The sequence below is a fragment of the Falco punctatus genome, assembly GCF_963210335.1.
Source record: "Falco punctatus genome assembly, chromosome: 17".
NCBI classification, from domain to species: domain Eukaryota; kingdom Metazoa; phylum Chordata; class Aves; order Falconiformes; family Falconidae; genus Falco; species Falco punctatus.
The window spans coordinates 5094839-5110386 of record NC_137597.1 but is presented as its reverse complement, the minus strand read 5'-3'; the positions used below and the strand labels follow the sequence as shown (position 1 = coordinate 5110386).

Here is a 15548-nt window from a genome sequence, read left to right as displayed (position 1 = left end):
GCAGGTCTCTCAATCTTTAGCATAACCTCATGATTTCTAAAGATTATATTCCACAACAGGTTTTTATTAGTCTCCCAACAACCTTCTCCAACACTTTGTTGATGCAGAGCTCAACATGTCACACTGGAGAAGGAGCAGAAGAGCTTGTACACATCGAGTTACTGCAGAAGAGCTGGCACTCACCTTCACAATTCTCACATTTTTGCTCCGAGGTAGACAAAGCAGAAGCATTGCTTTCACCCTCCATGACGCCAGTGTCAGAACCTTCTTGCCGGCTAAACTGCATGAAGGAAGGAAAAAACACATGTTAGTCCACCAGAGCTTATAGGGACAAGGGGATGTAGCACTTCCATTCCGAGTCACCAGCTGCAGTACAAGACCAAGAAGTTCGGAAGAGAAATAAAAGTTTCTGAACAAAACCTACACGCTATTAACCCTTTCAGAAGGCTAACGCATCTGTAATCCGCACAAACAATATACTTGCCACCTAGGAAAAATCTTAAGATTGGCAAAAGTCCAAAAGTTGCCATCTTTAATGCAGTAATACTGTGAGCTTTGTGACTCTCTGGCCCCCAGTGTGAACAGACACCTCCCAGATCAGACTACCTTAACCCCAAAATACACCTGGAAACAAGTTTGAATGTGCAAAGATTTTTCCTAGGTTTCAGATTCTGCCTGAAAGCTTCTGAAAACAATCCTACTAAACACAAAACTTGTTCACACGTTTTAGAAAGCTTAATTATTTGGCAATTCCTACTCAGAGAGGGGATGGGAAAGAGGGAGGAAAGACAGGAAAGTACAGAGCACGCTGGAGGAACTGAGGACTAGAAGTGCTACACCCCAGAGAAACGCGCTCAGAGACTGGTACTCTGTTATGAAGAGAACAGAGAAGGGTCACTCTGTCCCTGCCCTGTGGACTCCAAGAACTTTTCAGGAAGGTGAGGACCTGGCAGCCAAGCAGCACAAAGTTCTGGCAGTCCACCATGCACAGGTACAGAGAAGGGGCACTCTGTACAACAAAAGAAACCACCAGGCAGTGGGTTTACCTTCAGCTGGTCTTGGCTTGGCTTATCGACGCTCTGTTCCTTTGCGAGATTCTGTGCAGCATCTAGATGGCAGGTAAAACAAAAGAAAAAACCTTCCCTGGTAATAACCATTCTCACAACACAGAGGGACTTCAGCAAGCAACCAACGAGCCAGGCTTGGCAGACCTCTAAGTAGCCCTTCAACAGAAACGGTGCCCTTTCTTCCTTCGAGAACTAGCCATTTTCCTAGAGAGGCATTACTCCAGTATTCCCTAGACTTTGCTAGGTACGTATGGAGGCATGAGCCTATGGAATACAGAGTCTATGTCTCCTTGGAGATGAAGCTTGATAAAACCCCACAGCATGTAAGAACCATCTTCCTAATGCGAAAAACTATTCTTTTTTCCTACAGGCTGTCCTGCCATCGCAAGCTCTAGGTCCTTTACACAAGAGGTCTGCACGGAGACAGAAACCCAGAGCAATAGCAGAGTGTGGGGACTCTCACCTGAAGGCTGGATCAGATCCGTGCTGAAGAAGGTGAATGGAGAAGAGTAAGATTTTTATAAATACCTGTGGACACCATCCCTTTCAGCCTAGGCTGAGACAGGAAAAATGCCTTTCTTAAAGGCTGTGGGCATGAAGAACACTGACTAGACTAAAGAAGGGAAAATTCCATGCACAGCAAGCTCCTTCCTGGGTAACCGTGCAGATCCGTAACACAATTTAATCCAGACGATTACACTGGCCCCAAGAGTTAATTAAAAGGCCAACCTAAATAGCAAGAACAATCATATTAACAGATATCTTTCTACATAATAGGGGAGCTGCACTTAGGAAGTCTACCCTTCAAACAGAATTACTTGCTAGAGAAAAAAAGATGCAAGGATGGCTCCTGCTTGCTCCCCTTTCAATTTAGCAGAGAAATTCCCTGCTTGGTGCCAGGCAGACAAGAACAGTCTGATTCACACCATGAATCATGGATGAAGACACTGAAAACTGCTGCTATAGGCAGAAAGGTGGACCACAAAGTGGTCCATAAAATGGACCAAAACAAGGGACCACAAAATAACATGGCTCTGTCCCGTATTCTTTGCCCTCCATGCATTATTTCAGCTTTCCTTTCTTCCCCTTCCATCACCCTACAGCTTCTGCAGTCACTGGTTATCTCATACCTGAAGGAAAACAAAGTCAATTGGCTCATCCCTAATTGCTTTGGCTGTGCAGGCACATTAGAAAAAGTGAAGCCTTACACTTCTAACACTTTATAAATAATGCAAACTAGCCTTAAACACTGTGTCAAAAGACACTCCACTTCTTGGAAGGCTTCCTTTTTTGAAGCCAACGTATAATATACAAAATGCCCTTAAAGTCAGGTATTCCTAAATGTACCTCATTTGAGTTGCACTTAAGAGCGAAAGCTAGCCAAGGACACCACCTCACGAAGAGCATTATGTACGAGCTTAACCTTTATTATCAACATGCACTGCAGTCACCTTTCCACAAGTGTACTTAAAAGAAGTGGCCGAGACAATCTGCAGAAAGATGTGTTGATAAGCACTGATTTGGCTAACGAATACAAGCAGCTATTACAAAACTTGAAACATGAAGACCTCTCTAAGCCCTGAGGCACTTCCAGTTATTCCTACGTTGCCATGAAGGAAAAACAATACCTCGAGTCACCTTTCCTGTGCATTTGTCAAAGGTCTGGTCTGCCAAGCTTGTTTCGTTTTAGTCACACACATACACAAGCAGACACGGTAGTATAACTCAGTGATCATCTCCCTAAAGGAACAGTATTTCCTTTGGCAGGTTTAAAAATAGTTACACCATGACTGGACCGTACACGCACACCCAGCCACGCGCACACACCAAGCAGAAAGGGGACAGGGCAGCAGAGGAGAGAGCTGTTTCACTGGGATCCTTTGCTCTCCACATACATCGCCTACAGGGAAGAGGCCAGGGCATCACCAGCGAGGGGAACGGCACTCACACAGTTATTCTGTAGGTAACGTGTTTAGACGAGAGTCCACTTAGGAAGATTCTTCTATACCAATAGAGAAAGGAGGGGGACCTCAGAGGCACCAATACACGGCTCAAAGCAGAGGACTAAGCAGTTTAGGGCCACGTCTTCTCAGTTTCTAAATTGGCACAAGCTTTTACATACCTGTGCAAAAATAGACTAAGCCCTTACGAAGAACAAAGTCCATATTCTCTGCTTAGAGACCCCAAGAAGTACGGCACAAGACTCCAAAACTCTCCCGGTGCAGCTCCCTCATGATTTTTATACTTGTAGTTTCATTAAAAGCTTTTTTTCATATTAAGATTACCAGCCGTACAATGGGAACTGGCTGCAAGGAAGCCATCGTCTGAGATTAATTTAGAGAATAAATTTTAATTTATGACTGAAGGACTTTTGATGTAGCTAAGATTTGATTTCCCTTATAAGCCAGGAAAGCAACAGTGACCTTTAAAGGTTCAAGCATTCAATTAAAGTCCAGACCTCTTTGGTTTGCAGAACTAGGCTGGGCTCCCCCAGCACTCTTACATTCAGTCTCAAGATTATGAAAGTATAAAACAAGGTGAGAGCCAGAAGTCGCAGCATGCTATGAAACTGAGAAAAGACCGAGACACCAATAATGACTTGGATGGGACACTTCAGCCATGTCGAGTTGTACATCCACAGTATTTAGCTCTGTCATCGTGCTTCCAGAGAGAGTGTGCCTGCTGCTCCAAGGTTTGGCCACTGGTTAGAGGCAGCCACGTTACTCAAACAGCTAACTGATTTCATACCACAGCTACTGATGGTGGACACACAGAAAAGACACATACTCAAAGAGGTTGTCTAGTCAAAGCCTTCATTAGCAGTTTGTTCCAGCTTCAGAAACATTCCTCTTTTCCGAATATCATTACTTACCCAAGTTACATCAACACTATATTCAACATACTTGCCCATACTGTGACAAACCTACCTGTCATTGCAGCAGAAGTCAGGTTCCGTTTCAACATGTCATAGACTGGGCTGTGGGAAAGAAAATGATAGTTGAGTCACCCTCACAAAGCCAAGCCGCATTGCCTTTTATAAACCAGGGACAGAAATTCTCTTTTATTATCCAGAAAGACACTGGAAACTGCAGAGAGGTTTTTTTGCCACTCCTAAATGCTTGCTACAGAGAAGTCTAGGTTAAAACTTTACTGAAGGATGTAGATTTTCACTTAGGTGTGAGACCAAGGGCCTGTGAAGATGCAGAAATGAAATGGGGAAAAGATGTCACCTCAAGCAGCTCACTGCCTGCTAGCACTAGCACTCCGCCTAGTTTGTTAGCAATTGTTCGCTCCGATTTTCGTGGGGTGGCTATGTTTTATTTAACCATTCAGAACTGGCTCTTCAGAACTTGTTGAACACATTACCAATAAGCCACTGAGCCACTTGGTTGGTATTCATGGAGGTTTATGTGACAGTGACTAGACACAGTGACACCAAGAGCTGCCTGTCCTGGCAACCCCTATAATACAACGTACGTTAAAGGTGAATTTTTCATACCTTGGATCTTTTACAGAGAAGCTCTCCAGTCCCAGCAGTTCTCCCAGCTGATCTCCTCCACAATAGACCATGTGTTGCTGTCTTTTGTCGTAGAGCTGCCTCACCATTATATACTGTCCTAGGTAATGCATAACCTGCAGATACATAACATACCATCAGCCAGTTATGCGGGCAAAACCAAACCACCAAAGACCCTGGAAATTTAGTTTATGATACTTGCCTCCTGCTACTCTTTACAGTGTGAGTCAAATCTTTTTTTTTTTTTTTTTTACGTAAAAAACCTGCTTTTTTATGCACACCTGCAATTTCTTGGTGTCTCCCAACCAAGTGAGAGCTGTGCTTTACCACATTGCTGTAAGGTTTGGAAGTATTAACCCCAGACAAGGAAAATTGAGTCAAAGATGGACAGATAGCAGTCCTTCTGCTACCACACATTAAAATGAAACGTGACACAGGTGATAACACTTTCACGTGGGCAGTGTTGCTCAGCGAGAGGAGGAGATGGGAGACTGGCAGCTGTTCAACTCAGGTTAAAGAAGAGAAGGAAATGGCTTTGGCTAAAGGATGACCACGTTTACAGTGCGGTCCCTTGGGACACAGACTGCAAGATGCAATGGCAACTGCATTAGTATCACAAAGGATGGAGAGGAAACATCTTTTGAGAGCTAGGGAACACTGCCAGCTCCAGTGAGGAATCCAGAACACAAGGGGAGAAAGCAAAGCACATTAAGCACAATACAGGCAGGTCCCAACCCCCATTACCCACTGAAGTGACCCTCCTGAATGACAAGTGTCACCAAAAAGTTGCCAACAGTACTCCGTTCTCTGCAGAAAAAACTGACTTAACTGAGTTAAAATGTTAATCTATACATGTAACCTGCATTTAATACTCAGCTCTCCCCATTTAAACCATTCAATTTGTTTTTTGCAAAAATTTTTGGAAGCTAAATAAGTTATTTAAATGCATAAGTGTTTAAAATAAGTCACGGGGCTCTGCAGGAATATTTGACACGTTCATAATGAAAAACCACTGCATTTAATTCTTTGCAGACAGGACACTCTTGTAAATCACAGTGTCATTTTTTTAATCTCGTACACATATTGCATTTTAATCTTAAAATAAATGAATTCACAGGGTCTCTTAGGTTTAGCTGACAAGCCATTTCAAAGAAAAGTTAAACGAAAAATACCAACTGGAATCCAATTTTTAAGGCTTTCAGGCACTGAGCAGAGAGCAAGACAATTGAACAGAATCTCCTACACTCTCTCAGGAACGTGGCTATCCTGTCTCTCCTTTCTCTTACGGAGGCTTCTGATTTTCCAGGATAAATAATATTCTTTAAAATTTCACGCTCCTATTCCATTTCCTCCCGGGGCTCTCAAAACCAGTTATGATCGATCAAATCACAATAGCCCTATGGATCAGGTATCCTTATTTTGCAGGCAGGGCTTAAAAGTATGCAAAAATTAATAGCCAGTCCCATCCCTTCCCCACAAAGAGCCATCAGGACAGGCACGGTTTCGGTGCCTAGGAACTGAGCCCACCTCCTTCAATGTGAAGGTTTCACCTTGGGCGCCTGCAGCCTGCAGAATCTTCAGAAGTGGCAGTTTGGGTCGCACCTAAAATACAAAGCACAGAGTTTGTCTGAACGACACGAAGCAGTGCCCTGCTGAGAGAAAGCCGGTCACCCTGGCACGTGAGCCTGCATATCACAGAGAGCAAACCCAAGTTGCCCAAGTCAACCTATGTATAAGACTCACACGCCAAGCAGAGAGCTGACAACCATGGGATGAGTTGGAGGTAGTGGGGAAACACTGCTGGCCTCAGGCTAACCTGCTGAAGGCTGGTATTCTTTTTTTACAAGTAATCTGCCTGGACAAATGCTTAAAAAGAAGTTAGAAGGACTGAAAATCAGCACAATCATTCTGACTCAAGCGCAAGACAAAAAAAGCCGAGGAATTTGGGCAGCCAGCTCTAAAGACTTTAATCACTTACACTGTCCCATTAACTTTGATGTCATTCACCCTGTGAGGGAAGACTGGAAACTCAGACCCTCGGTATGGAGCCCTAGGCAGTGACTAACCAAATGTACTGAGTCACATCTTCAGCAGCGATGATGGTGCATTCAGACTGCCCCTCCAAAAGCAGCATGCCGGAACGTTCTTAATTAGCACACTGGATAAATCCAGTCTGCTCTGTACAGACCTAAGTATTTATTAGGATCCATGAACAGGCAGGTAATAATAAGACTGTATTAAACACAAGGTGTGGTTAATTGACACCAAGGATCAGAACCTGTGTTTTCTGTGGATCTCAGTCATCAACCAAATATTTAGTGTACAAAATATAAAGTACCCTGGGAACAATGCAACTACTCCACACCACCTTTAGGTTTCACCCACACACCCAAGCAGCTTTGAGTAGCAGGACAGATAACGCTACATAAAACAGCAGCAAGCTTTAAATACCTTCTTCCCCCCTACGTTACTATTTCATCTATTCCACAAGAACTTTAACAATTCCCAGGAGAGTGCCACCACATGTCTGAAAGCCCTCTCTGTTCTCTGAATGCTACAGTTGTGTACAATATTGTACACGAAGCATGCTTCCCACACTGAATCTCTCCCTCTGTCCTCCTTGTCTATCAGATGCTAATACAGCAACTTCAATCTGTCACAGGACAGAAAGTCCAGCCCTCAGCACACCCAGTTCATTGCTGTTTCCTCTACACTTTAACAAGGCTTATCCTCTCGAGGCATGTAACTCCTGCTAGCTAGTAAAGCCCTTCACCTTCAATGTTAGGTGGATTCACCTCTGTCCCACACCCACCCCTCCTTTCTTGCCTATACAAATGCAACTGCAATCCCTGCTTCCCTTCCCACGGTGCAGAGCCTGCTTGCAGCCCTGCAACACCTCCTCAAGAGACAGCCCGAGCTGCAGCACCATTTTCCTGCCCAAAGTAAGCAGAGCAGATTTTGGTTGCTTATCATGAATGTAATTTGTCACTCAGCTATCAGGCACTATCTTGGCAAGGTATTTGTTCTGCTGTTTTCTAAAATTGTAAAAAATCTGTCTCCTCTGTGAATGTGTCTGGTCTGCCTATTTTCTCATTATTGTTTCTTAAATGCATTTCCAAGCTCAAACAGAACAGCTTGTGTCCAGCCCCAAGTCTCTTTCTCAAGAACATCTTTTTCACTAAGAAAAGCTCAGCACAACTCAAATAAGTGCTTGTATCAGCACATGATTTTTAGTAAGATGAAACTATGTGTTTGCATTCATTCATTTCTCTAATGACCACTCTCAAATGGCTTTTGAAGTAACAACTTATACATCTCTTTCTGATTAAAGAAGAAACCTAGTTAGCTTGATCATTTTCAAATGGGCCCTTAGCTACTACAGTGCAGCCAAAATGGAAGTGTTTATTCCACACTGCCTAGGACACTGAGTGTTGACAATCAATATTTTGCTACTAATATCAGAGCCTATTTACTTTTTTTTTCATGCCAAGTGAATTGAATAAATAAGCACATACATCAATTCTGCACAGGACTTGGCTACATTTCAAAGCTTCTAATTTAAGCCTCGAATGGGAGGCGCTCTCAACTTCCCATCAGCTTATTTCCACTCCTGCCACATCCTCTCATATTGTGGAGATGCTTTTTACAATGAATTGGCTCTGAAAGGTTGGATGCCTGTCTTGGAGAAGCTTTTCTGATTTTTATACTGTATTTCTACTGCTGTTGTTTGCAAATTGTTTGCAAATTTCTCTCTCTGGCTGTTAACATGGTATTCAAACACACACATGTTGGCCTTGGCTTGCAGCTACAACTACCTTTTTTTCCAGGGATGCTCCAGGAATAGTCGATAACGGATGTACTGCATGTTACCTAAGCCGACTCCACAAAAAGGCATAGGGATGAATTACTGACTCAACCAAGTTCAGCATACAGGGTTACAAAGCTCCAAGACACAGAGTCCAGCACTAGGAGGAATGTTGTATGTGGAATACTTCAAGTACAGGCCCAGCACAAAAATATGCATTATACAGTTACTTGCATGGCCAGTTTTGACTGCTTTTCCCTCCCCTCCCCCTTTAAAGTGTTCATAAATCATTGATCTAATAATGAAAGCTAACATAACTCCGGGATAAAAGCCCTACTCCATTAGCCTAAACTCTTCTTACTTAAATGTACTTGGAGAGCTTTGATTTGATGCAAGAAATCACTGCTTTAGTGAGAAGAAAGCAGCGAAGATAAGCGGGAGAGGTAATTACCTGGTTAACTTGTCCAAGTGTGATTCTGCAGGCATTCTCAGCTGCTGGATGCTGGGGAGAGCTTGAAGATGTCATTGTGGCAGTGATTAGCTGTTTATAGCACAAACCTATAAATGAAAAGGTTCATGTACCAGTTAAGCTGAGAAACCTGGTCTTTAACCACTTTCACTTCTTAGAAGTCTCAGGAAATCACGGTTTAAAATTAGCCCTGCATGCCTATTTTAAATGACTGCTGTATCATGCTGATGTTACTGTGCTCCTCACCTGCTCTGCCTAAACTGATCTGCTGTCCTACCCAAGCTGCACCCAGCTGCCTGACAAACAGCCACTTGAGACCAACTGGGACAGATCTGCTGTGGCACCGAAGGATGCTTTGACTCTGCCAGTCTCTCGGAGTGGTACAGCATGGTGAGGAACTTGGGGACCTGCCAGCTCAAGGGAACTGCCAGTCTCCATCAGGTCATTGGCAAACTCTTAACAGGGTGAAATCCTTGAGTCAGAGCTGGGGAAATAGAAGCTGAGTCACAATCAACCACAATGGAAATCTACACAAGGCAGCAACCTCCCCCTGACTGCCCAAAAAGAGTAGCTGGCGCTGATGTCAACGATTAACACGTTCCCCACCTGCTTTTTCCAAGAGCTGAAAACCTGCTAAAGCTGCTGCAGCCTTCATCCCAAATACCTAGATGCAGGCTATAAATTAAATTTTAACAGCATTACTGGGCTAGCAGGTGAATCGATCCTTCCTGGAAAAGAACAAAAGGGGAAGTCCTGCAGCTATTTGAATTTGTTGAGAACTATCAGTTTCAGTATCTACCCAAAGAGGACAGCTTCATATGCAAAACAATCTGTAATGACTCATGTTCACAGCACAATCCAGTTTAATCTACCTCACAGAACAGGTTTGAAAACTTCTTTATATTTAAAGAGAAAGGATGGTGTAAATTAATTAGCCACTGGGGGGTGGGGGGAAATAAAGTAACTTTAACCTGCTGGAGAAACTTAAGGCTTGATCACACAGCACTAAAGATCAGAAAAAATATATCTGTAAGTGTGTCCCTGGACCTAGTTACAATAAAATCTCCATCTCAACGTGAATCTGGCTGCACTTCTGCAGGCAATACCTAGACAATCCCTGCAACTGCAATTTTTGGAAAACTTAAGGCTAGAGCATGAGATGACCTAAAAATACTGGCTTTTGAATTTGCCTACTTAGATGCAACTCTGGGTAAGTTTTAACTGTGTGGAATCTGGAAGAAGCATCAACTTTTAATCTATGCAGTAGTTTAATTTAAACTTGAAAAATGTGAAGCTAAAAAACTTTAAAAGCAGTATCTAAATGGCCTTTCACAGAATTTTCCAGATTCAGTAACTGGATTTGTTATTACTACAGCAGTTATAAAGAATGCAAAACAGTATGATTAGCTACACTAAAAAGCGAACGCTACCAAAATAACCAGCCTTGTGTCTGAGGAATGTAACCAAACATTTTAGACGTAGACAAAACAGGTTGAACATCTATTTCAGCACACAGTGCAGAAACCTCAGTAAAGACAAAAATCTGAGCTTTAGCACCAATTCAAGTTGCTGACCACAACCCCTATCCCTCCCCTGCCCCATCTATTAAAATGACTTATAATGGCTTATAACTTAAAAAGACTTATAACAAGTTAGAGAGTTCTGATACTTCAGAGAAATGTAATACTCTAAGAACAAAGGCACTACCAGGAATAAAATCATACTGAAAGATCAAACGTATCTCACTATTTAGGAAAGCTTGATATATCAAATGTTCAAGTTTGGTAAAAAACATTGATAGTGACCAGACCTAGGTACTAACTGAAATAAATTGGTATTTGAAGCTATTTAGGAAGCTAAAACCATGTCCATGTTATCAGTCTCTTAAATTTTAACTAAGGTTTCTACTTGAAAATGCCAAGCACGTTGCAGCACAAACTGCCCACAGGACCCTTCATGCTTTACAAGCTAAGCTGTACTTTGTACTAGCTGCAGAAACTTACCAGCCTTGAACTTCTCTGCTATCAGGAGTATCACTAGGATGGGCCTCCGTTTCCCAGGCAGTCCCTTTGCTCCTGCCAAGAGCCTGCGGGTCCCCGTGCAGGAGAGCAACTCCAGCGGCCCCGGAGGGTGCTCAGCAATGCCTCCCCAGCAGCTCTGCCGTGCCTGGCTGGGCTCCCAGTCCTACGGGTGCTCTGGGCTCTGAGTCGCTCTTTCAAAAACCGCTCCTGCCTCCAGCTCATTTAGTCAGGAGAGGGAGTCACCAAATACATCAGCTTCTGATAAGAGCTTGAGTCGGTGTGAAAAACGGCCAAAATGGGAGAAAACAGTGGATTTCCTCTCCGCCCTGAACTCCTGGAAAGGCACTCTGCTATGCCTGGGTTAGGAGAGTCAACACTAGAGATCACTTCAGCTATTTCGATACTTGTTTTATTAGAGAAAGGTGAGCAAGTCAGTGCTTTGCCTCCAGTCTTTACTGATAAATTGTATTTTTAGTAAGTCTGACCATTAGTAATACCAACTTTAATTAGAAATGAATCTTGGAATTACTGAATGCTGTCTTCCCAAGCATGCAAGCTCCAAAACGTGATACCTGCAAGATTTATGGAGGCTGCCACCAGTCACTGTCCTGCCAAGACAGAAAATCTCACTTGTGTTACCACCCTCTGTACACAGGCTGGCCAGAAACACAAACGGTGGAAATTCCTAGAGAACTGTGAAGCTTCTTGCTCAGCGAGCCCTGTTTAACTTCCCCCTGCAACTCTTTAATTTCCCCACCTATTTTATGCCAAATATTTTTTATGCCAAATATTTTACCTCACAACCCTTAAAGCATCTAAACCAACTTGCAGCCAACGGAACAAAAAGCACCAGTGAACGTACCCTGTTCCCCCTATAGCTTTGGAGCAATGCATATAAGCAAATGCCACCGGACCAGAGTAATGATGCAGAGGAAACCATGAATCACAAAGGAGTCACCAACCAACCATTTTTTCCACTTGAACACTTTATATGGTCATGCACACTACAGGAACAAGCTGTCTGCCTGTTCTGTGAGTAAAAGTTCCTCCTCTGAAGAAATCAAAACCCCACTAGACCACAGCTTTTGATGCCTGCAGAAGGAAAGGCTTGAGACAAGATCTTACCAGGCCCAGAAGAGTGCAAGCACAGGGTGCACGGACTCTTCTTGACAGCACTGTCTGAAAAGTGGAGGCTGAATTTCTAATTCAAGTTCAGGTTTTGTTTTAAAGTCTCCTTCTTTTAAGGAAAGAACACAATTTCTAACTTCCGTGCAAAGTAAAAACACAGCAGGGAGTACAGACTAGACATTACTATTCGGTGGATCTGCGGGCTCTAATGGCTCGCTTCAACAGCGGGTTAAGTTCTGACATTTAAGTCTTGTCTTCAGTTACTATCATTCTTTCTCATGCTTTCAAATAAAGCAAAATTTCTACTGAAAGCAAAGTTGCAGTCTCACGTATGGTATCATGTAGACAGCAGCCCTGGCGGGGAGGATTTAAACAAGCACTAATCTCACAATTGAGTCAGAGCTAATCAGGTTTGCCCCCATCAGTGTGACAAGTCTTTCTGCCCACCAATCTCACCATGCTTGTGACTGACCCACCATTACTCCTCCCTGTAAACCACACCTTACTAAGCCCTTAGCTCCTCCTGTGCCATCTTTCTCTGGGCCACGCATTTCACCCGATCACATCACTGTGTTCCCAACAAGTGTGTACGCGTCCTTTGAGAGCTGCACAATGCCAGCCAAGGCAACATCAAAGCTGCCCTTTCACTGCCACCTTGTCACCATTTTACTCCATGAGACCTTGTAAATCTTGGCTGGTTACTTAGGGGCTTCCAGCCGGGAAGTGGCAGCAGGAGAGAAAACTGAGCTGTGAATTACACGATTTAACAGATTTCACACTTTATAGACTGCTTGACTTCCATTTTTGTTGTTCTGTGCTCGGTTAAGTGCTCTAATATGTTGCTTTGACATCGAGTTGGCATTCCATCAGGAAAAATATCCTCTGCTAGGAAGAGTACCCAGTGAAAAAGCCCAATTTCACTACAGAAAAGTCCTTTAATGCATTACTTATGGCAACAAAAGCCAGGGCTACTATTTTTAATATTTAGCTGAAGAGCTCCTCTCAGGCAACTGCTCTTGAGTAAAATCCAAATCTTCTAACACACACAAAAAAAACATTCTGAGTTTCACCTGAGTTTTGCTGTTGACATGATGCATCTGCCACAAATTGTGTGTTGCTTCCCAAAGGTCGGCCAACAACACGCCAAAATTAGCCAACCTGTGATAAACATTAGCAGTTAACAAATACAAATGTTATGCAACACTTTATTATTATGTTTAGTAGGAGGAAAAAAACAAACCTGATCTTTTCAATTAAAAAAGGCAGGCTGGCAAATTGCTCCGCAAATCTCCCTAAATCAGCTGCTGTTGACAGTTATTTGTTGCTGGTAATGTCTGGAACAGGACAGCACTTCCACGCCACCATGCACACCCTTGTCTGCATTTACCTCTATTTTAACAGATGAAATCGGGCTTTTATCGAGGTCACTCTTCCCCATAGCAGATTAACTTCCTTAAGGGAATGTCAAATCAATGTAACTATTTTAATGCATTCAACCATGCAGCAAGAAGTAGTTAGGTCAGGAAAACAAGCTTCTTTACCAGGCAAGAGCTATGTAATACCCTGAAGTGACTGTGCTGACTGTTCCTCTCACAGGAACATCTTTCTCTTCAGTGTTGAGCCAAGCTCTTTAGAACTCATGAGTCAAACTGAAGCTAATAATCACCTATTTTCTGCAGCAGTGAAAAACAACAAAAGCCCTTATTTCAATCACATCTTCAGCAAGACTGGCTGCATGATGTTTCACTTGCGAGCCTGGGTATTGCTGAACATCTAGGTGCTTTTGCTCTACTCCTAAGAAAGTTGCTAAATACACAGGCATTCACTCAAACATCACATTACACGTTTGCCGCGTCAAGCCCACAGCACACTTCTGAAGAAGCAGGCACTTGGGATATGAATTTTAACCCTTTTTGATCAGCAGGTTTCCCGTGTCACCTCCTAGCAATAGATGCAATGCAAGGCGGTGCCTGGCACCTGACCTACCTGGCAGAAAGAGTCGACACTGCCCCGCTTGGAGCAGCGCCAGCTACGCTGGCAACGCAATAACTTGGAGCTGCTGGAGAGCCTTAAATGAACAGATACCAGAGCAGAAACAAGCCCAAGCTCTTCTAACAGTACTGCATTCACATTTCAGTGGTCCTTTCAATCTCACTTGTTATTATCTTCTCCACGAGTTTGTAGTTTTCCCCTACTGAACACCGCTTCTGTGAAATCTAAATCTTGGATAGCTGCATATTTATTTCAGCTCTTTTTAACCCAGTCAGCAACACAGCCCCAAATCCTGCACTAGCGCAGACGGGATGTGTCAGAACCAATCAGCCTAGAAAGCAGGTATTACCTTTTTAAAGTCCATCTGTTTAATAGCCGTGAAACATTACACATCTTATCTTTTGAGTTATTCCTCCCTCCCTGAAAAAACTTCCTTGTTGTTAACCGGGTGCTCAGCAGAGCTACTTCCAACCACTGAACTGCACAGCCTGTGGCAGCATTTAAGGTTAAAATCGAGGTGTGAAAGATGACACATGGTGACAAAGAGTCCCACTTCTCCACTGCAGTCAGGTCATATCACACTTCCCTGAACCTTGTACTCTAAATGCTGCCAAAGTTATCAATGCTGCAGATAACCATTCGGTGTGGAAAAGAGCAGAAAGCAAAAAGCACGCTCTGGAAAAGATGCAATAATGCAGAAACACTTGTTGCATCTCCTTTTATTACTGGAACAGATGGTATAAGCATCGGCTAACTGGAAAGCATAAGCTGTCAAACAACAGTAAGATGTCCTTAAAAGCGTCCAGCAGGAAATATGATTAGAATAATACTTTAAAAAGGTGGGAAGCGTGGCTTTGAATGGCAGTGGCACCACTCTCAGAGTGGAACTTCACGAAGACAGGGCCCTTGCAGTGCTTCCAGCACAGCTACGCGAACACGGCACTGCTCTGGTCAGCGGGATGATGCTACTGCAACACGGATTTCTTCCAACGGGAAGGTCTGGATCTTGGGCTTGACACTTTTTTTGTTTTGTTTTTCTCATGAAAGTGATTTTCAACCAGAAATGATTTCAAGCGCAGCACCTGCTCCCCCGGTGCAAACGCCCAGGCCCGGCAGCGCCAGACGCCAGGTGCGAGGCTCCCGCTCCCCCAGGCCCTCCCCGCCGGGCCCAGCCGCGGGGGAGCCGCTTTCTGCCGCCCTCCAACCGCCCCCCGACCCCCTTGGATCGGTCCCCGCGCCTGGCTCTTGGCTCCCCGGCCGCCTGCAGCCCGGCCCGGCCCCGCCGCCCTCCCCCGGGCCTGCTCGGCACCGGGGCGCTGCGCCCCCGAGCCCCGGCCTCGCGCGGCGGGCTCACCCTATCGCTGCTCCATGGGCCCCAGGCCGCCCCGGGGTCGGGGTCGGGGGGGTGGGGGGACGGGACCCCTACGCCCCCCGAGAGCTCCTCTCCACCATCTTAGCGGGGCTCCGGGCCGCCACTTCCCCTCGCAGGCAACATGGCTGCGCGGCCGTTTCCGCGGGGCGCCCGGCCCGGCGGGGCCGCGCCATAGAG

General features: G+C 44.4%; 1 protein-coding gene across 3 annotated transcripts in view; it reads right to left on the bottom strand.

Annotated features, from left to right (window-relative positions):
• MDM4 (MDM4 regulator of p53) overlaps positions 1-15548 on the bottom strand; it is a 25557-nt gene extending 10009 nt beyond the window's left edge. Inside the window, exons 1-8 of one of the 3 annotated variants that reach the window (XM_080367214.1) lie at positions 15354-15548; positions 10862-11235; positions 8841-8947; positions 6112-6186; positions 4567-4700; positions 3995-4044; positions 1047-1108; positions 184-280 (exon numbers count right to left, since the gene is read on the bottom strand). In XM_080367214.1, coding sequence (XP_080223340.1) covers positions 184-280; positions 1047-1108; positions 3995-4044; positions 4567-4700; positions 6112-6186; positions 8841-8915 — 493 coding nt within the window. In that variant the 5' untranslated portion in view covers positions 8916-8947; positions 10862-11235; positions 15354-15548. Of the gene's footprint in view, positions 1-183; positions 281-1046; positions 1109-3994; positions 4045-4566; positions 4701-6111; positions 6187-8840; positions 8948-10861; positions 15291-15353 lie in introns of those variants that run through there. The other 2 variants (XM_080367212.1, XM_080367213.1) reach the window with 2 other exon arrangements.